The 22,820-nt window shown below is 40.7% G+C and overlaps 1 protein-coding gene across 1 annotated transcript in view; it reads left to right on the top strand.

Moving 5' to 3' along the window:
- Window positions 1–3,489: 3,489 nt before the first annotated feature.
- Window positions 3,490–22,820, top strand: part of Vps41 (VPS41 subunit of HOPS complex) — a 164,014-nt gene continuing 144,683 nt past the window's right edge. The window contains exons 1-2 of the mRNA XM_052729824.1: window positions 3,490–3,570; window positions 12,431–12,469. Coding sequence (XP_052585784.1) covers window positions 3,550–3,570; window positions 12,431–12,469 — 60 coding nt within the window. The 5' untranslated portion in view covers window positions 3,490–3,549. The remainder of the gene's footprint in view (window positions 3,571–12,430; window positions 12,470–22,820) is intronic.

Genomic DNA, 22,820 nt, shown 5'->3' with positions numbered 1-22,820 from the left:
AACTTAGAGCTCCAGCTGCTGAAAGAAAAATCCATAGAAGACAGACAGACAGACAGGCAGGAAAATCAGCAATAAAATCAGAGCTGTAACTCTGGCTAATTTGGGTTCTCAGAAGACCTTTTATTTCTTATTGTAAAGTTATCATCTATTTACATATCTATTTAGTGTGTATGTGTCTCTATGTGTATATGAGCATAGAGCATATGCATGTATGTCTGTTTAGGCTGAGTCCTGAAGATGGTGAGGGCAGGCACTCTTAACCACTGATGCATATCTCCAGCCCTCAGAGGGACCTTTTCAACAAGGACTTTCAACTGACCCCAGCTCCAATTCTGCCATCAACACAAAGCCGGTGTGAGATCTCTCTCTTCCTGTCTGTCTGACACACACACACACACACACACACACACACACACACACACACACACACATACATATATGTATATATATGCAATCTCCATGTCTATCTGTGTGTGTATCAGAAGCCATGTGGAGTTAAGAAGAATGCCAGCCTAGAAGGAAAGGACGTCATCAAAATTTGAGGACTGAGTATGGTGATGCATGCCTTTAATCCCAACACTTGGGAAACTGTGAGTTGTGAGTTCAAGGGCAGCCTGGTCTACATAGCAAGATTTAAGCCAGCCAGACTTGTGTAGTGAGACCTGATCTCAAAAAAACAAACTTAAACAAATTAAAAAAATCCTCAAAATTTAAAGTGGATCATACAGGATTGTCTAGAACAAGAACAAAAGTCTTGTTTGGGAATTCAATGATGACTTTCCCAGCAGTTAATCACTCCTTTTAGGCATGACTGATTCTCACCAAAATTGAAATGAACAACAAGAAAAGTACAGCAAGGAAGAAACCATAATAACAATCCTGCATTTTCTTCCTCCTTCCTGTAGGTATTTGATCAAAACAGGATTCTGCCAGTCCAAAGAGAAGGCGGTCTGTAGATGTGGCCCACAATGGGAAAAGGAAAATGATGGCTTGTGAAGAAAATCAGAGGAGCCAAAGATCAAGGCTTCTTTCTATTTTCCACGGGAACTAAACTTAGGGCTTCCTCTATATCTGCTGTGTGGAAGGCTTGTTACATTGCATTGACATCTGATTACAACAATATCCATCTTCATAAGACCGTCTGTGTCTGCTTGCAAAAGATCATCTAACTGGTTCTGTTAACTGTTGACATTCTTTCATAGAAGGAGGTAGGGAGGTCACTGGACCCTCACTTCAGTATCCAGCCACTCTTCTGTAGATGTAACCATCTTGTTAAATAAGAAACACAGAGCTAATGCAGAGATGAAAGCCCAAGAGGTCAGAGCTAAGAGCTAAAAACCTTACCCTTCACTGCTGCTGCTGTCCTCTTCAGCCAAGAAAGCTACTTCCTGTCTGTTTGTCTTTTTTTTTTTTTTTTTTTTTTTTTTTGGTTTTTCGAGACAGGGTTTCTCTGTGTAGCTTTGCGCCTTTCCTGGAACTCACTTGGTAGTCCAGGCTGGCCTCGAACTCACAGAGATCCGCCTGGCTCTGCCTCCCAAGTGCTGGGATTAAAGCTGTTTGTCTTTTTTATAGACTTTCTATTCTGCCTTCTCATTTGTTGTAAACCCAACCACATGACCTCCTCGTCACTGCCTGTCTGTACAGACCTCCAGGTCTTCTATGGTTGGTATTGAGATTAAAGGCGTGTGTCTCCATGCTGGCTGTATCCTTGAACACACAGAGATCTGCCTAGCTCTGCCTCCCAAGAGCTGGGATTAAAGGCGTCTACCACCACCGCCCAGCTTCTGCTGTGGCTTGCTATTAGCTCTGACCCCAGGCAACTTTATTTATTAACATGCAAATAAAATCACATTTCAGTACAAATAAAATATCACCATACTTCTCCCAGCCAGTATTATGCCAGTCTGTCCTAACTGCATGTAGTTTCTGGGAGAGGTACATAGGCAATGGGAAAACAAGGAGAAAGGGACTTCATCTGTTGTTATGGTTAAGCTTCATCCTTGGAGGGTGAGCACTTTTTGGTGCAGCTGCTTTGGGGCCAGTTGTGCTCCTGATAGTAGTCCCTCATGCAAGCTCTGTAAGCTCTATAAACTCATTAGTTTCCCAGGGAAACTGTGGTGGGTCAGAAGTTTGGTTTGTGTCATTGGGACCTTAAAGGAAGGAGATAGATTATCTAGGCTCCTGCCAAGGAGAGCATTCTCACAAGGTCCTTCTGTGGCTTGAAATTCTTCATGAGCACTGTTTGGGCCTGAGCTGCTTAACAATAGGTGTGAGAAACTCTTAGATTAGACACAATCTTGGTTGGGTGTTTGCCTGTGGGTGTCTAACTGACCTGAGTGAGGAGCAGGTTGGAAGAGGGACCCCAGCAAGGGGTCTTGGAGGCTGTTTAGGTCCACAGGGGAATCCAAGTGTCTGAGAGATGACATCATCTTGGCTTCTGGGCCACTGAGGAAAATGGGTTGAGAAGGCATCACCCAGAGACCAGGAGAAGCACATAGTACTGAGTGTGTGACTTCCTATTAGGTCAGAGTCAGTGTGTGCCCAGGGAACAAGAAGGACAATTGTGCTACCTCTGTGAGCGAATTAAGACACTATAAACAGACAAATGTCTTTGGACAGATAAATGGATTCCCGAGGAATAGAAAGACAGTTGATTTTGTTCAGAAACACAGGGTAGGGTCAAGTTTTCTAAATGATGTTTTTCAGACTTTGCAAATGACAAACTTATATTTTTATCTTGAAGATAGTCAATGCAAGTTTAGCAAATAATTAAACAATAGGGATCTTAAAAATTCAATATTTATATGTCAATTGCTATTGCTTCTCTTCCAGGGGCTCACAGTTTGATTCAGGATACCTATATGGCAGCTCTTAAATATCTGTATCTCTACTTGCAGGGAATCTGATAAGCTCTTCTGACCTACAAAGGACACGAAGCTCACAAGTGTGCATAGACACAAATGCAGGCAAAATATCTATACAAAAACAATTAAATTAAAAAGAAAGATGTCCATTTTATGTACCAAGATACCAAGTCTTTGTTAGAACATACATTATTTTCTGAATCAACACTGCAGACATTCTTTTATAGTCACTATCCTTTTAAAAAGGGAGTGGGCAGGCACAGCAACAGTTTAGCCTGAAGAACATTTGGTGTGGTAGTCTTGGGCATCGGGAAGGGACGAATTCTAAACCTAGACTTCTCATGTAAGATTAGTGAGATCTCTGAGGTGCTGTGCTCTTCCCTGCTAGTGCGGAAAACGGTAGGGATTGCTGAGAGGACTAAATGAGATAATTCATAATTTTACTGGAATAGATACTACAATAACAATAGGACGTATATCAACAACAAAATAAACAAAATAAACTCTAACATTAACTCTATATATTTTGGATTCTTTTAAAGGGAACCCTGTTGAGTGAAAAAAAGTGAGAGCTGGGTAAGGAACCGGATTGGTGCGGGAAAAACTACATTTCCCAGTAGGCTGCTGTGGCCAAGGGCTGTTTTCTCTTATTTCCGGGTATGTCATGTGACTCTCAGACTGCGCTATGGCGGAAGCAGAGGAGCAGGTAAACGGTGGCAGAGCTAGTTCGGGGCAACCGGGACTTGGAGACCTGAGTGAGGGGGTCTGGGGCGCGGAGGGCCGGGAGCGAGGCTGTCCTGGCCCGGCTAGTTGGGGCGGCCCCTCCCCTCGGGGATAGCGTCATGCACACCTCCACCGTCCGAGCCGGCCTAGCCTCGGCTCAGCCCTTCTGGTTTTTGTTAAGTGGAATTTTTCGAAGAAGGCAAGTCGAGACTGGGCTATGCAAGGCTGAAGGGATTATCCCTGTTGCTGGCAAGACTTTGATGGCAACGTCCAGCCTGCAGCTCAGAAGGTAGCACTGAGATGTTGAGTAGAAATTACTGCTTTATTTTCATACAGCCGTTCTGATAGCCACACATTAGGGCAAAGAACAAAAACTGAATGAAACTCAAGAAAGACACAGGGATCACCCAATGACAGAGAAATGGAATGAGATCTACATGAACAGCCTGGACATGAGTGGGGGTAATGAAAGGCGAGGGTTGAGGGAAAGAGAGCTTGGGGGAGCGGGAGATCCCAGCTGGATCAACAACAGAGAGGGAGAACAAGGAATAGGAGACCATGGTAAATAAAGACCACATGAGAATAGGAAGAAGCAAAGTGCTAGAGAGGCCCACAGAAATCCACAAAGATACCCCCACAACAGACTGCTGGCAGAGGTCGAGAGACAGCCTGAACTGACCTACTCTGGTGATGGGATGGCCAAACACCCTAATTGTTGTGCTAGAAACCTCATCCAACTACTGAGTGATCTGGATGCAGAGATCCATGACTAGGCCCCGGGTGGATCTCTGGGAGTCCAATTAGCGAGAATGAGGAGGGTTTATATGAGCGAGAATTGTTGAGACCAAGGTTGGATAAAGCACAGGGACAAATAGCCAAATGAATGGAAACACATGAACTATGAACCAATGGCTGAGGGGTCCCCACTGGATCAGGCCCTCTGAATGGATGAGACAGTTGATTGGCTTGATCTGTTTGGGAGGCACCCAGGCAGTGGGACCAGATCTTGTGCTCATTGCATGAGTTGGCTGTTTGAAACCTGGGGCCTATGCAGGATTGTTTGGCTCGGCCTGGGAGGAGGGGACTAGACCTACCTGGACTGAGTCTACCAGGTTGACCTCAGTCTGTGGGGAAGGCTTTGCCCTGGAGGAGATGGGAATGGGGGGGGGGGGGTTGGGGGGAAGGTGAGGGGGACGGGAGGGGGGAGAACAAGGGAATCCGTGGCTGATATGTAGAACTGAATTGTATTGCAAAATAAATTAATAAAAAAAAAAAAAAACTGAATGAAACTGACAAAATAGAAGACTAAGGCCAGACCTTGGAAGAGACCCCTGGAGTTGTCGTTACTAGTTTCACTTCAGTTTGACATATACAATATTTCCCCCTCTTACATTGAATGGCCTGTCTGCCAGTTTCTGTGATGCTCCTTAAGAAGAGATATGGTGATGAGCTGTTTACTGTCATAAGAGACATTGACTTGTAGTAGACTTTTTACCATTCACCTTCATGCTTATTTTATGTATGCCAAAAGTTAAGGAATTTGACTTGGAAGAATATGGGTTTGGCATTGTGTTAGCAAGAGCCTCTTACCCATCATTTGTGCAAACTATCTTTTGCACTGCAGGTCACAGGGGAACGGAACTTGCCCTCTTATCAGGCCTTACTCAGTTTGACTACTGTGAGACGGCTTTTCACGTTGAGCATTTCCATTTCTGTTGAAACATAGCTGTGGTTTTGTAGAGAAACAAAAGTCCCAGTTCGTTAAATTCTTAGATTAGATCCAGTGTGATAGAACGTAGTACCCCGTATATTCCCACTCATGCAGAAGAGGAGTTTGACAAAGCTGTCTGGTGTTAAAACTAGAAAATCAGGTAGATAATAAGATGTTTCACACTTGCACAGTGCTTTCCAGCTTCAAAAGCCCCTTTCACATGACAGTTGGTCCTTTCAAAAGAATTCTGTGAGGTAAATGTTTTTTCTGATACGGAAGTCATATAAAGCCTCCATGTTTCAAACCCTTTCCTCCCAAACTGTGGTAAAACAGTGCCCATATGGTAATTACTGACCAGGGCCTTGTGCAGCCACCCCTTCCACGCTCTGCCTTCATTTCCGACCAGCATCTATCTTCCTCTTGTACCACTCTGTCTCACACTGCCTTTCTTGTTGTTCTGTAAACAAGCCAGGCATGTTTCCTCCCCAGAACCTTTGCTCACACTGGCCCTTTTCAGGACTTCTGATATCTGCAGGGCGTTCCCCTTTACTTTCCTCATGCCTCTGTGGAATTTTGCTTCCTGATTGAGACCTCCTGCTCATTCTTTGAAACCATCTTCTGATAATATTCTGCATAATATTTATGTCTTAAAATTTTTATTTTTCTTGTGTATTTTCACTTTTGCATGCTATATGGTAAGAATTTATTCACTACTGATGACCAATATTAGGATATTGCTTGATACTTAATATATTAAATTATTGGATTTTACAGATAAATGGATTGAAATTCAGTCAATTTGAATTTTCTCATGCTCACATCTATAATGTTTTAGTCTCATGTTTTCAAAACTCACATTTTTTCACTAGACCACTTTGCACTTTGCTTTTTAAAATATGCCGAAGAACCTAAATCTAAATTTCATATATATATGAACTTTAAGAAGTAAAATTAGCCCTTATCATCTTGATGGCTTTCCTTTTAGCCCTTATTCCTCCTGTGGTGTTTCCAATGTACTATTGGAAAGAGCATTCCTTCCCAGTTGGTACCAGCGTACATTCATAAATTGTTCTATGAATTCATAAAAAATTACGATTCTTAAATAAGTAATTATATTAATATTATTAGTTCTTTGACGATTAAACAAGAGTAGGCTTTTCTTATTTTCTGGATTGGTACATTTTGCACTTAGAGTCAGAGCCATTAACATCTGATAGTAGGCCTTTGTCAAACAGTTTTTTGATGACAAAGTTCACAAAAATCAAGTGAGTAAATGTGCTCATATTTTGCCACCTTGCATATTTTTGGAAATCATGGCATCTTTTTTTCTTCCTCCTGAGTCCTTTAGGAGTTGACATGTGTATTAAATGAACTACCATGACAAATTACAGAGGGAGGCGAAGCATTTTCTTGGTACCCTGTCCTGTAAATGCAAACATCCTTCCAAGATGAATAGCACAAAATTAAACCCATTGGCTTATCTTTCCTGAGTGTTGTGTTCTTTGATGATTGTCTCCCCTTTAATTTTATGAATAGCCAAAATGGTGACATCTGTACTGAGTTAACATACTATAAAAAATTTACAGTTTAAAGCTGAAATCACTGCTTGAGTATGGGTAAACAGATGTCTTTAAGTCATAATGGAAGCCTTGATTTTGCTGAATGTAGCAAAAGTACTTTGTAAAAGTAACATTTGTGTTTTATAGTTCATAGAAAGCTAATAGCCACAGCTCTGCCTGGAATTCTTGTAACCAGCAGTTTTGCTTATTTCTGGAACGATTTATAGGTGGCTTTCATCGTCACAGATGCCCAACAGTGTTTGTCCCAACCTCTCATGAATAACACTCTGCTTGAAGTCTGGTGGGTGTATTTGTCTCCCGCGGATTGCTGAGTCCTCAGAACGAGGACTATAGCTTCCTCATGTCTGTATCTCCCCAAGAGCTAGTGGTTTCCAAACCCTAAGTGCTGAAATGAATCTAGTAGGAGGAGAACACTTGTAACTGTCACCTGTGAATCCTGTTCAGTAGAGTTTGCGGGAAATCATCGTATCATATTTAAAATGTTAGGATGTTACTCCTTCAGTTGTAATATGGATCACATTGTCCACATTTCTTCCTCTTAGCTTTCACACACTTTCATCCTACCTACCCAGCCACAAAATTAACCATCTGTTCCTTGGCTGTAGGAAAGAGTTTTAAATTTGATTTCCACTATTGCATCTTAGAAATTAGGGGGGGTTGCATCCTTATTGCAGGTTATCAGATTGTTCAGTCAATGCTGATGAGTATCAACGTGCATATAAAATAAAAATCAGGTTTGTATATACTTCAGTGCCTCCATTTCCTTGCCTGTTAATTTATTCTCTAAGATTTGTTATGAAATAAAACCATTAAAGTGGTTAGGGTAACATAGTTAACTTATAAATCAGACAAAGATTAATTGTTCAGATCCAGGCTTGGCCAGGGCAACCAAGGTTGGGCTGTTAAGGAAAGTGAAAGTTTAGAAAAGCCAGTGCTTTTCACATTTAAATCTCAGGTTGGAGACACGACTTGAAGCTGGAAAACCATAAGGATCCTTGTGGAATTGAGCTAGGGCTAGGTGGAGGGAATACTCTAAAGAAAATCTCATTGGGGACCACCAACTCACGGCAGGTGTCCACGACCTACGTGGGGTTGGAAATGGTGTTGAGGGGTAAAATGCCCTCCATCCTGGCATTGCTGCTCAGTCCAACTGAAGTTAGGCAGAAATACAGATACTATGTAGATGTAATGTGATTTTTACATTGGAAATGCAGACTTTTATAGAGATGTTTCTGAAAACCATCCTCTAGGTTAAACAACACATCTGTGGGCCACACCTAAATCCTACCTGTCATTTTACTGCTTCCAGCATGGAGATATGAGCATGTGATTCTCAGTGATAGCTTAGTGTGCCTAGAGTGGTATAGATTTGTGCAGGGGCTGGAGAGACTAGAAGTCTCCTGGTGTCAGAAATCACTCCCCGTCTGCCTTGCTGGGGATTCAGATCTGATCTAGTCTGGGCCTGGGAGACCACTGCTGGTTCTTTGAGGATGTTAGTAATCAGTCTGATCTGTGCTTTGGGCAGCTGCAGGACCAACACAGGTCATAGGGGAAGTTCTTCAGATAGATGATTGGAGTTTGAGAGATTGCTTTGGGAAAGAAAAATGAATTACTAAATTTATTGTTAAGCTTGCTGCCTAGAATTTGAGTGGCTATACATTTGTGTCAGTGGGTATCTTCTAGCCCAACACCTTTGCCTCAGCCAAACCAGCATGGAGTTTTTAGTTGGACATGAAGCTCACCACTTCAGTCATTTTTAAGTGTGTGATTGAGTTAGATTAAATGTATTCAAGTTGCTGTACAGCCATCACCACCGTACACTTCTGGGGGTTTTACACACTGAAAGTTTACCTACTGATAACTCCCTATCCCCACATTGCTCTGATCATCTCAGTTTTACTCCTGTCTCATATACATAAACTCATACATTATTTGTGGGCTGTTTTGGTGATTTTGACTTATGTTACATAGAGAACAGGGCAGTTTTAGCTTATGTTTTTATGATTCAAATAAGAGATTTCTTGAAGCTAAAAATGTTGAAAACCATGCAGTCTTTAATGGTAACCTCTCTCATGGTTCAGTCTTGTTTCTTGCATTTGCATATTTGGGCCTTTCTGTTTACTTCTTTGTCTCTAGAACATTAAGTAGAAGGATTGGTCAAAGAATGGAGCTAAGCACTCATACTGGGCTGATACCTGAGGTCTATCATGCGTCGATTACATAACATGGATGGAAGTGTAGATGTGTTGAGGCCGTATCTGTGTTCAGGTAGTTTGTGCTAATGCTAATGGTAGGTCTTACAGAGTCCTGAAGCACACATTCTCAACTGGTGCCAACCACTGAAACTTTCAGATTTTGGCACTGCATTCTTTCTGGTGTGAAAAATATGAAATCGGTTTTTGGGGTTCTGGGCCAGCTCTGTTGGTTGATGATTTATGTTGTTTTAATGAGGCACGTGAGGGGACACTCCCCCATTTACCAAGTATGTATATTTGAGTGGATTCCACATTAAAAAAATATTCTTAGGTTTAATATTTTTCTGGAAGAGTAGCCAAGTATGTTTTTAGCACTCTAGATATAGGAAATTGAGATCTCGACACAGGTTTTTAGTGTGGGTGTCACAACATTGCTTTGCTAGTGCTATTTAATTAATATTCAGGGGACGCAGGGACAGAGATATTTTAGAAACCATTAAATTCAGCCTCTATACCTCATTTTTCTGGCCTAAGGGGTTAGAAATGTTTAAATTCTGTGTTATAGACATACAGATGTTAAAACATTTAGCATTATGAGTGGAATATGATAGATGGTCAGTAACAAAGTCAGAGTAGTAACTATAAAAATCTATAAAAATCAATTTCTACTGTGTGTTTAAGGTATACAGCATGATGTTATGATGTTCATGTTATATATATGAATAAAGTGGTTACCATAGTGAAACATGAAGATACCCATCCCTTCTCAGAATTGTCCATTTTCCCATAATTAATCTGCTCTTTGGCAAAAATCCTTACAGTTCATTGAACATACTCTTAGCAGCTGTGGTCCTTATTTTGTCTCTGAGCTCTTTAGAACACTTATTCCTTCATATCTGGTGCTTTGTGTCCTGTGACCTGTATTAACCATTTCCACACACCCTGTTTAGTAGCTACTGCTTTATTATATTTGCCTACTTGACATTTCCTGCTTTTCTATTGCACATATAAGGAGATAATGCAACAGACCCATCACAGCTCTCCTCACCCCTTGTCTTTCTAGTAAAAGCTATCCTACAGTTATCTGAAGTGATAGAGTGGCTTTGATTAGCATTTCCGAGATTAGAGAGTCTGAGCTCCTTTTAATGTACCAGTTGCCCATTTTAAAATGTCTTCTTTGGAGAAATGTTTGTTTAGGACCTGTTTTTAATTAGGTTCTGTGTTTTCTTGCTTTCGAGTTATGTGAATTCTTTGCAGGTTTGGGAGGTTAGCCCTTTGTGAAGTGTATGACTGACAAATAATTTTCCAAGCCCATAGGCTGCCTTTATATATCATTTGCTTGGCTATGCAGAAGATTTTTAGTTTGATGCAGTATCATTTATTTTTACATCTATAACCTTAGCTTTTTGTGAGATATCCAAGAAATCAATGCTAAGGCTAATGTCGAGTGAGCTTTCTCTATGGAGCTTCAGGGGAGGAGAGCTTAACTTGGGGCGTTTTGTCCACTGTGCGTTGCTTTCATTCTTCTTGACGTAGAGACCTCGTTCTTTCAGCATCATTATAAGTGACGAGCCCTTTCCCATTGTGTTTTCTTAGGATGCTCGTGGGAAATTAGTTAGTGCTGCTTACTTGGGTTATTTCTGGCCTCTATATTCAGTTGGAATAGTGACTTCATTTTAAAAGTGGAATGTGTAGAAGAGCTAGATCAAGATGGTAAGATGACTAAAACCAGGAAATGGATGGCTCGTGCAGAGGAGAAATGACTTAGAAGGGTAGGTGGGATACTTGCCATTAACTGTCTGGACTTCACATGGTAGGAAAGCTGGATTTCTCTCTCTCTCTCTCTCTCTCTCTCTCTGTTTTGCAGATGTAAGAACAACCAGTTGTTTTGGAGGATTGCATCTTCAAACTAATGAGTTCTAAGATTCTAAATCACATTAAAATAAACAAACTGTATGGGCATGCAGAAGAGATTCTCTGGTTTATCCCTGTTAATAACACATGTATAGTAAAATTCTTAATTGCATGTAACATCTCTAATTTTCACGTGGTCTTTACAGACAAGGACTATATTTTCCTTAAGACTTAAGCTACCTCTAGAAGAAGCTGTCTCTTTCCAAGCTTCTATTGTTTTTTGACATGTAAAATAAAGCTGTTGTTTTTGAGCATCAGATTTACGTTATCCTGCTATCCATCTTGAATTGATTATAATGTGCATCTGACTTTCTTTAGAATGTTCTTTTTTCCTTAAAAATGTGTTATATCTAAAATGTTCTTACCCCTCTTCCTTTGTTGCTCCCGTTGTTTACCTCATGGATTGTAAAATGCTTACGTTCAGTGTCAGCATATTAGCTGTAACTTTTTATTGCTATTGATAACTATAAGTACGTTAAGTAAATCTTCATTTTGCTGACCTCTTTGAGGACGCGTGGCATCAGCAGATTCTCTCTTTCAGTGGACAGGTGAGAGATGAGCGGGATCAAGTCCATTTTTTCCCTTTTTGCTGTTTCCTCCAGAGCAGCAAGATTCATTGTGCAGCAAGAAGGGAACTGTGCTAAGTGGAAGAATTTGTCTTAGAGTTATTCGTTTATTACAGGTTTATACCACATTTGATGAGTACCGCTGTAGGGAGATTCTTTTTTACAAGAACTGTTCTAGGCTTGGGGGTGTGGCTTAGCTGTAGAGTGCTTGCCTAGCATGCACAGAGCCTTGAGTTCAGTCCCCAGCATGACATAAAAACAGACATGGTGTCACATGCCTGTAATCCCAGCACATAGGATGTAGAGGAAGGAGGATCAGAAGTTCAGGGTCTTCATCAGCTTCATAGAGTGTTCAAGACCAGCCTGGAACATGAGAACCTATCTTAATAAACAAACCCACCCCCCCTCACCCCCCATCCCGAGACACAGACAAATTTCCTCCCTAAAACTTTTAGCAAGACAGTAATTTTGACTCATTGACACAAGAGATTTCAGTATTAACAACCGGCTCATTTGATGTGGTGGTTTCTTGTTCCGCTGTGGTATCAGTGAGGTTTTGCCAGATGGATTTCCATTAGCTGAGTATTCAGATTTCACATATCAAGTTCCTGGGGTAATTTGTTCAGAGTTTGAGAGGAGGGAAACAGAAGCTTGGAGCCCCATAATCCTATCCCTTCTATCCCTCCACTCCCACCCCTCACCCGTCCCAGGCCAGCCATGGTGTGAAGTTGTAAAAGGGGTATGAGAGTTGAGCATGTGGAATCCTCTAAAATGCTGTTGCATATTACTTTTCCAGAAAAGCAGGTGGGTACAACGATTCTTTCCCATTGCAAATGGTTTTTATTCTCCTGACGCCCTCTCTCCTCTGTGCTTGCAGGAAACTGGGTCTCTTGAAGAGTCTACAGATGAGTCAGAGGTAAGATGGAGCCCGCAGACTTGCTACACACCTTGATGCTGTCTTGAGCTTGTTGGCAAAGAAATATGGCGTTCCCCGGGCCTGGAAAATGAGAAAAGGGGCTGGAAGAACAGGGCTGTAAAGCAGATATTTAAGGAATAGCGTGCTGGTTGTCTTTAAAACATTAAATGGATTAACTTAAGCATATATAGAGAGAACCAAACAGGAATGTTTCTCTTCATCTTTGGAGACAAAGGCATTAATCATTACACTGTGGATTTCTAATGTTATCTTGAATGGCGTTTTCACCTGCAGCTATGTATGCTGGGAAGACTGACATAAAGTTTTAGAAACTAATGCCCACCTACTAAAGCCTGCTTGTTTTCACATTGTGGTTTTAATATGTATGTGTGTGTGTTTTTTTTCCTCTTCTTACTTTGAAGATTCTGCCCGGCCCCCCACATTTGCTAGACAAAGTGCCGCACTGCTGAGCCACGCCCCCAGTCCTGATGTTTATTCATTTTTTTCCAGGAACATGAATGATCACATACCCTATGCTCAGTGCCCCTATCTATATTTCCTGAATCAATGAAATTGTAGCTCATTGCTTTAAAAAGAAAACTACTAGGGAATTTTGTTAAAGATTATTACTCAAGGGAAATAAAATTGTTCTTTTAAAATTGACACTGCTTTGAAAAACTTCTTTTCAAAACTCTGTGTAAGAAATAGGATGAGCATAATGCAAATTAATTAGATTACAAATTATATGGATGGACTAATGGATAATATGTTTTCTTTTAATATTTTATTTAGGGAAGGCAAATGAAAATGTATCTTGCTAACCTGCTAGAAATTTCTACCAGTGTGACTGTATCTGATAATCTCATCTTTTGTTGATTTATATTGCATATTATATGGATTTTGCTTTTCTTGTGAAATAGTAGGTTTATACATACTTCTCCAGATAGCATCATATAGATTATGACATTTTCTGGTCATGGCTCTTAAGATTTCACTGTAGGGCCGGGCGGTGGTGGCGCACGCCTTTAATCCCAGCACTCGGGAGGCAGTTCGAGGCCAGCCTGGTCTACAGCTCGAGATCCAGGAAAGGCGCAAAGCTACACAGAGAAACCCTGTCTCGAAAAACCAAAAAAAAAAAAAAAAAAAAAAAAAAAAGATTTCACTGTAGGATTCTTAGTGCCATGAGACCCCAGGTGCCTCCTTTCTGAATTTGCTCATAAGTAGAAATGATATCTGCTAGTGTCTGGTAGTGTGTGGAAGAACAATTCCTATTATCTCTGAGAAAGGAGCACTGTCTTCTATTGTGTATGATTTTCATTGATTTTGAAAAGTGAAACCAAATGAAAAGAGTTTGGCAAGGGTGGTAGTGTTGATATAGTTTGGGAGTTATACTAGGTGACTAAGGACCAGGAATGAAATTTGATGGATTAAAAATGTTTGTTAAAAACCAACACATCTCTCAAAAAACTAAAAATCAACCAACCAAACAAAACCCAAACCAAAAAATACCCCAACACATCAGTTTTGTAAAAGAAAATTTTAATTTATACTTTTTATGAGTGCTCTTCATGTATGATGCATTCCAGAAGAGGGCACCAGATCTCATTACAAATGGTTGTGAGACACCATGTGGTTGCTGGGAATTGAACTTAGGACCTCTGGAAGAGCAGCCAGTGCTCTTAAGTGCTGAGGCATCTCTGCAGCCCCCAACACATCAGTTTTAAGAGGAGATCCAAGGAGAGAGAAGAACAGCATATGTGGGCTGAAACGTTGGGGTCTGCTTTGTAAGAAGGCTGCATTGGCCGTGTATGATTCATACAACAACTGAAATAGCCAAGTTTTGGTTGATTTTGTCTGTAGTGCATTCCATTGAGGCAAAGATTCAAGTACATACTCTGTGTCTCTTAGCCCCTGGCCAAGGTGTGTAATAACAGAATGGCTAATTTCTGTCACCTCTATCCTTACAGTTTTTGCTACTGTTATTAAAAAATATACTTTCTAAACATGATGACTTTGAGGTGGTTTAGTTTATTCACAGTTCTGATGGCATGAGTGTGTTTCATAAGTTAAATAGTTTAGTATTAAACATTAAAATTAAAATGAATTGACAGCTGAAGCTATTCAAAATAATATGGTGAGTAAGAAATTAATCTTCAAATAAAATCAACTTCTAGGCATTTCAGCCCCATGGAGAGCTCCCTTGCAGTTTTGTTGAAGTGAAAACCAGTCATTGTCGGAAATCAGGAGAAGTTATTTTTAAATCAGAAAATACACCACACAAAATTATTTATCTCACCTGGTAGACAGAGGTTATGAATCATTTATTGAAAATTCAATTGATTTTTTTTTTACTCATATTAATTGTAATACACAGGTTTCTAGCAACTAGTACCTACAATGGTAGTTACCCTGTTCTGAATTGATTGCTGTGGAAAACAGTACAGACTTACAGGGTTCCATTTTTCTAGCCCTTAGATTAAAAATCTGTTCTTTTATTTAAGGAGCTATTAATATTAAAATAGGCTCTGCTGATTATTACATCATTCAGTATGGGTAAACATTCCCTTTGAAGCAAATCTTATAAATATTATCCTTTTAGAAACTTGTAGAACTTTCTGGATGTAAGATTTTCACTCCATGTATCTGCCATTTATTATAGATTCAAAAGATAAACATGGTCTAGTAGACCTTTGAATGGAATTTGTAATTTCACTGCTTGGAAGGAAAATTATTTCAGACAGTTCAAGATTGACTTATTGATCACTCAAATACTTATTGAATACTAGGATACTACAGTGCACTAGTGTTGATCAAGAAGGTGGACAATAAACAAGAATACTTATTAGGATATGTCAGATAATAAATGTAGATTAAAAAACATGGTTGGGGAGGTGGGGAGGATATGGGAGGAGTTTGGGGGAAACTGTGATCAGAGTATATTGTGTAGAAATTATTTTCAGTTAAAAAGAAACAACATTGATTGAGGGGAATGTGGAGCAGCCTGAGGGGTTGATGGTTTACCTTTCATTGTTATCGATAGTTTTTCTGATAGGGTGATCTTGTGTCCTTATTTTGGACAGTGTAAATGGGCCTTGAGAGTAACCTTTATCAGGCAGAAGCAGTGACTGCCCCAACCCCTGACTCAGAATGAGAATTGTTTGATTCTTGGATTGTATTCACAAAGTGAAAATGATTTAAGAAGCAAATGAAAACTGTTTAGCTTAGTTTTGGCTCTGGGCATACAACTCCATACCTACTAATTTTAACCTTCTGCTTTTAATGTTAATCTAGTAACAGAAAGAATGTTTCTCCAGAAATATCTCTTTCCTTATCCCCAGAACCTGTGAATATGACATATTACAGAACAAAGAGGAGTTAAGGTTGGCACTCAGCTCACTTTGAGATATGGAGTTTCCTTGGAACATGTGGGCAGGACCAGTGGGATCTTAAGGGTCTTTACAGATGGAACAGAAAGCCAGAAGAGAGTATGGTCTGGTGTGGTGTGTGTGGTGTGGTATGTGGTGTATGTAGTATGTGGTGTGTTGTATGGTATGGCATAGTGTGGTATGGTCTGTGGTGTGTTGTGTGGCATGGTGTGGTATGGGGTATGGTGTGATGTGTGGTATGTTGTGTGGTATGATGTGCAGTGTGGTGTGTGGTATGGTATGGTATGGTATGGTATGGTGTGGTGTGGTGTGGTGTAGTGTGGTGTGGTATGTATGTGAATTCTGCCCAGGGCTATTTGCTGTGGACTTCCTACTACAGAATTGTAAGACAGATGTGCATTGTTTAAAGGAACAGTATTTGTTATCATGTTTTATAGTTCTGATAGGGAACTAATGCATTAAATAGTTTGATTGGATGACCTTATCTCCACAGTTCTTCCACGTGGCTTATTTTATAGTTTAGGGAGTGAAATACATCCAGACAAGGGAAGGCATACTGGAAGCACATTGTATTTAAACTGGTTATCCTAGGATGTCATGGGGAGCTGTTTGTAAAGATGTGTGTGTCTTTCTGATGACTCTTCTCAAATATTGTTTAATTAATGATTTCATTTGACAGTTGGGGTCCAAATCTGCTTTGTAGAGGCTCGAAGGCTTCTCTCTCTGTAGACTAAGAATGCTATAAGGAATCTGCATAGTTCTATGGTTTTTCTTTTCATCCCAGGTTGATATTTTGTTTATAAATATAGAGATTACCATGTACCTGTTCTGTCATGTTTTTTTACTTCAGAATATGACTGGTTCCTTCAGCAATCTCAGAGGACTAAATTGATCTCCTTGTACAGAGAGAGATTGGAGAGGGGCAACCACCGGGAGAGCTTGAGATTTTAGGTTCTTGTCATCGTACTCAGCGCCAAGGGACTGGGCAGTTTGGGAGTTTTGGCTTTGTGATAGGCATTTGGGAGAGGCTCTTGTTAATCTGTAGGAAACGGCAGTACCTCCTCTCCTTTTCTCATTAGCCAGACTCACACTTAGCTGTGTTTGAAGACTTTTGTTTTTCCTCATGGATGTTCAGGATCAAACCCCAGGGCCAGAGTGTGCCAGAGAAGTGCTCTGTCACAGAACTGCATCCTGAGCTGAAGTCAAAGGGAATGAATGTGTCATTGTTATAAGGAGTCGAAGAAGTATTTAGATTCCAAGTGTTTCTGTTCATTCGATTTTATGTTCTAGCAATATACTCGGATGTTAGTGCCCGAAGGAGGAGATGAGTTCTGCAATTTAAACTTGTGGTATTACACTTGTTACTTATAATACTTTAAAAAACTGACATTCACTGGATACTGCCAGATACTATACTTTATAAACAGTTTGTACATTTAAATTTTACAAAAAATCCCTGATATTATCATTCCTTTTAAAAGTAGGATAACTCAGGTTTTAAGATACTTGCCCAGTGTATATGGGTTATCTGTGGTACAGCCAGTAGAAGATACATTTCTTTAGGATCAACTGCTTGGTTTGGAAGCAACTGATTAAATTGGGAAAAAAAATGAAGTAAAGGCTTGCAGCTCTAATCTTGCTTTATGTGCCCCAGTACATTCAAGTTAGCACGGGCCAAGGTACAAGTGTTAACCTTTCATAGTTTATACTAGTATATTACCTTCCAAAGATAGACGCAGTCTCTCTCTGTATATGTTATGTATCATATATATTTAAACATATGATAGAAGTAAGTGACTTAAAGAACATAAAGACAATACTCTTCAATAAGTAATTGAGATTTCATATTCAGAAAATGTTATTGAACTTAAGGAAAGTGTGACTTAATGAATACAACATCCTTTCCTTTCTGGTCTTTCTGTCCAGTAAGTTCTGGGCCCTTGTATTTCTTTGGAACCAGATTAGAAATTTCTTCTAGGGTTCTTTTTCTATAGATAGGGTGTTTTGGCTTATATTGAATGATATCTCTAAATGGTATGCAGGTGACTTTGGCTTCTTAAAGGATTAATAAATGTTCAGACTCTCCTTTAACAGTCATTTTCTCCAAACAATGGCACAAAAAGACAGATCTTGTCGGTCTCCAGGGTGCAGGGGTGAGGCCTCCTAGCCTTGAAGCACCTGGTGCTGCTGGACTCCTGCAGTTCATCTCATGTAGTCACTGGGCTCTTTGGGAAAGAAGCCACTATTATTTCCTGAAAGCGTTCATATATTACAGTATTTCCATGTTAAGGGACAGTGGGAAACTTGAGGGTTCCTATGCTTTCAAGGTTTTTCATAGAACTTGTAGCTCACACAGCCTGGGCCAGGTGCTTTGCTGAAGGAGAGAGGCAGTCCTTTTAGGCTTTGATTTACTCAGTTTATTTCATTTTTCTTTCAGAAGTATTGTGTCAACATCCATTACCTGAGATAGTCCACTTGAAAGGAGGAAACATTTATATAGATGATGGTTTCAGAAGGTTTTCTTACTATTGGTTGTTTGACTCTATAGCTTTGCACCTGTGGTATCACAGAATATAATAGTGAGAGAATGTGACAGGAATCCTGTTCACTTGATGACAGGTGGGAAGGGAAGAGAAGTCAGGAGAGATAGAGACAATGAATATGAGAATATGAGAATATGAGAGACAATGAAAATGAAACAGTGAGGATCAAGGTCCCAATCTCTGCATAGACTTGCCTCCACTGATCTAAGTTCCTTCCATTAGTCTCTATCACAGGTCCTCTCACCTCAGAGTACCCAGACTGGGGAGTGACCCTAGTGCTTAGGCTTACTATTGTTTTCTGATTTATTTTGCTTTGTCTTTGTTTTCTAGTAAAGTTTTTGTGCCACCAGGATTCCCTTGGTCCTTCAGCACTCAAGGCTGAGACTCTCATATCATGTGTCTAGCATGCCAGCCTGCTGAAGAATGATGCAGAAAGATGGTGGCCAGGGCAGAAAGAGGTCAAGGGTAGGAGTTAAGGGGGCTATGATTATAGGCGGAGTTGAGTTGTGGGCGCTGAGTATTGGGAGGAGACTAGAAAGCAATTGCCTGCTTTTTCTTCAGGCAGCTTATGACTTCTGAAAAAAATAGGCTGTAGGCTTAAAAAAAATCAAGGTATCATTACCTTGATTTTGGTAATTGCTTTCATTTTAATGTTATTGTTAGTTGTGAATGGATATACAAATGATTGTGTTGTAAGAAGTTTGTGTGGAGCTGGTTACCAGATGCTTCTATACATTTAGAAAAGGAACATGCAATTAGATATGCCTAGGAAGCATTAAGTCTCTGCTAAACCAGCCATTTCAAGGATTTAACATTTGCCCTTTGTCATATAACAGGGTACAAATTTTAAATATAAGGTTTTTTGAAAATTGAGTTTACATGGTCTTTGCTTTCTATCTCTGCTAGAAGAGGAGGAGCATCATTTCTATAAATTTATCTAAAATTCCAGTTTACACTGCCTTACTCTGTTTAGAGCTTCCTTTTCCCCTATGTATATCTTAAGGGTTTCTATGCCACCTGCGGTTGCTTTGGGTTCCTAGTCTTTGATATGAAGTGTGGAAATCTAAGTGGGGATACCTTAGGGGGACTGCTTGCTAAACTTGGGTCTTCTGCTACTACAGACGTTTGTTTTGACTGGTCTTTATTGGGTACCCACAGTTTTGTTAGGTGAAGTTCAGAACAATGAAAAGGCATAAACCCTGCTTCTAAGGATCTTGTGATCACCAGAGGATATTGGGAAGAAAGGAAAAGAGGGTTATGTTGGCTTTAGTGGCGGAAATTGTCCACCCGAATGGCATATCTTGAAGATTGGTGAGGTTATTCCATATGGCTGGGAGGAAATGAAAAGCTTATTTGCTTTTCTCATTTTCCTCCTCTTCTATATATTCTTATCGCTTTCCCAATATAAAACAAATGATGAGAGTTGATCCTGTTTATGGTGTGTGGCACAGGGCATGGGAACCTTCACCTTATTTCTTTCTCCTTGAATTGAACATGAAATTCTGATACTACAGGGCAAAGGAGAGAGCAGGGTTTATGAAGACTGCCTGACTTGTGCATCTTAAGTAGTGCTCTTCAATTATTACAGGCTCAACTTTTCCTCCCTTTCCTAGTTAGAGTATTTGAGTGAGGAGTGAGGCTCCAAAACACAGGGATTATGGTTCACTTGATATGGTTTGAACGATATTGAATGGTGGCATTTATTTTTATTTTGATAAAAATAGCATTTATTTTTATAAGAAATGCAGTGCACATTTGTTTTGAAGTCTATTGCACGATATCAGAGCAGTGATCCCCTCCCTCCTCTTTAGCATGACGTAGGTCAAGTTATCACCCTAGATGAAGAGCATGAAGCTTGAGGGAGGTTACTATTTGATGTGTATTCTTCTATTTTTATTCCCACTGAAGACACATACATTTCTGGAGAAAAATTTGCATTATCCAGAGTGTTTCATGATGCTGTTCACCTGGCAAGCATCAAGAAGATGCTTCCTGGGGATGATGCTAATGTCTGTAAAAGACTGTTAATATTTTATCAGTGGAATCTTATTAAGTGGTATTTGACTTTGGTACCATGGGCTTTTTGAATTGAGTGATTTTTGTTTTCTGGGACAGTCTTATACATTATAGGTTATCTCACCCACACTGACCTCTTTGTGGAACCTGGGAGCTGCCAGTATCAGCTTCTCGCCACATGCCCAAGTTATGGCCAAAGTGTCTTCAGGCACTTCCTGGGGAACAGAAACCACTTGATTACGAGTAACTTGCCAATGCGTGTTTTATACTTTTAAAAGTAATGTGTAACAGGAGGGATGAGGGGTGTGTGTTTGGTGGAGAGGAATGGAGGGAGCGAGTACTGGATGAGAAGACTGTAATTGGGTGCCGTTTTAGGGGTGAGGTAGAAACCACAGGGGTGAGGAAACTCCCTGGAATCTGTGAGGTTGACCCTTGTGAAGACTGTTAGTAATGGAGGATATGGAGCCAGGCAAGGCTTCCATTGGAGGGACTGGGGCACCAACCTAGTCACAAAACCTTCTACCTACAGTTTGTCCTGCCTGCAAGATGTACTGGGGTAAAGGTGGCACAGAACTTGTAGGATTGGCCAACCAGTGACTAGTCCAACTTGAGACCCATGGCCATGAGTTGGCGCCCATACCTGATACTGCCTGGAGGGCCAGGAGCCAGCTGGATAGCTCAGAGACTTAGGATAGAACCAAACATGACTGACCCCCAAAAAATAAATAAATAAATAAAAATAAAAACAAAAAAACAACAACAAAAAAAGTCAGTGTAATGAGACCTAATGATATTCTGCTATACTCATAGATTGGTGCCTAGCCCAGTTGTCATCAGAGAGGCTTCATCCAGCAACTGATGGAAACAGATGCAGAGACCCTCAGCCAAATATTAGACAGAGCTGGGGGCACTCTATGGAAGAGGGGGAGGAAGGATTGTAGGAGACAGAGGGATTAAGGATACCTTAAGAACACAGCCCACAGAATCAATTAACCTGGGCTCATAGGGGCTCAAGAGACTGAACTGACAATAAGGGAGGCTATCTGGGTCTGACCTAGCTCCTCTGCGTATGTTATGGTTGTGTTCTTGTGGAACTCCTACAGTGGGAGTGGGGGCTGTCTCTGACTCTTTTGCCTGCTTTTGGGACCCTTTTCCTCCTACTGGGTTGCCTCGGACAGCCTTGATATGAGGGTATGTGCCTAGTCTTGTTGTGTCTTGTTATTCTTTGTTCAGTTGATATCTGTGGGAGGTCTGCTCTTTTCTGAAGAAAAATGGAGGAGGTGTGGATCTAGGGAAGAGGGGAGGTGGGGGACAGGGACTGGGAGGAGGGGAGGGAGGGGAAACTGGTTGGGATGTAATAGATGAGAGAAGAGTAAATAAATTAATTTAAAAAAAAGCAAAGGCAAGAAGGGAAATATGACAAGACCGAAAAAAAAATTATGCATAGGCATGAAGAATCATGGTGACTTTTCTATACATTTGAAAGGCGAGGGTCGAGGGAAAGAGAGCTTGGGGGAGCGGGAGATCCCAGCTGGATCAACAACAGAGAGGGAGAACAAGGAATAGGAGACCATGGTAAATAAAGACCACATGAGAACAGGAAGAAGCAAAGTGCTAGAGAGGCCCACAGAAATCCACAAAGATACCCACACAACAGACTGCCGGCAATGGTCGAGAGACAGCCCGAACTGACCTACTCTGGTGATGGGATGGCCAAACACCCTAATTGTTGTGCTAGAAACCTCATCCAACTACTGAGGGATCTGGATGCAGAGATCCATGACTAGGCCCTGGGTGGATCTCTGGGAGTCCAATTAACGAGAATGAGGAGGGTTTATATGACCGAGAATTGTTGAGACCAAGGTTGGATAAAGCACAGGGACAAATAGCCAAATGAATGGAAACACATGAACTATGAACCAATGGCTGAGGGGTCCACACTGGATCAGGCCCCCCGAATGGGTGAGACAGTTGATTGGCTTGATCTGTTTGGGAGGCATCCAGGCAGTGGGACCAGATCTTGTGCTCATTGCATGAGTTGGCTGTTTGAAACCTGGGGCCTATGCAGGATTGTTTGGCTCGGCCTGGGAGGAGGGGACTAGACCTACCTGGACTGAGTCTACCAGGTTGACCTCAGTCTGTGGGGAAGGCTTTGCCCTGGAGGAGATGGGAATGGGGGGGGGTGTTGGGGGGAAGGTGAGGGGGACGGGAGGGGGGAGAACAAGGGAATCCGTGACCGATATGTAGAACTGAATTGTATTGCAAAATAAATTAAAATAAATTAAAAAAAAAAAAAGAGAAAGAAAGAAAAAAAAAAAAAAGAAAAAGCAGATCTGAGACATCTATATTAATTTATAAATCTCAATTTTCAGTGGTTTTTATGATTTTTTTCATATTAGCAATAAT

Source organism: Peromyscus californicus, unplaced genomic scaffold (assembly GCF_007827085.1).
Source record: "Peromyscus californicus insignis strain IS unplaced genomic scaffold, ASM782708v3 Scaffold_8__1_contigs__length_139910024, whole genome shotgun sequence".
Taxonomy (NCBI): Eukaryota; Metazoa; Chordata; class Mammalia; order Rodentia; family Cricetidae; genus Peromyscus; species Peromyscus californicus.
This window is presented reverse-complemented; position numbering and strand designations above follow the sequence as displayed.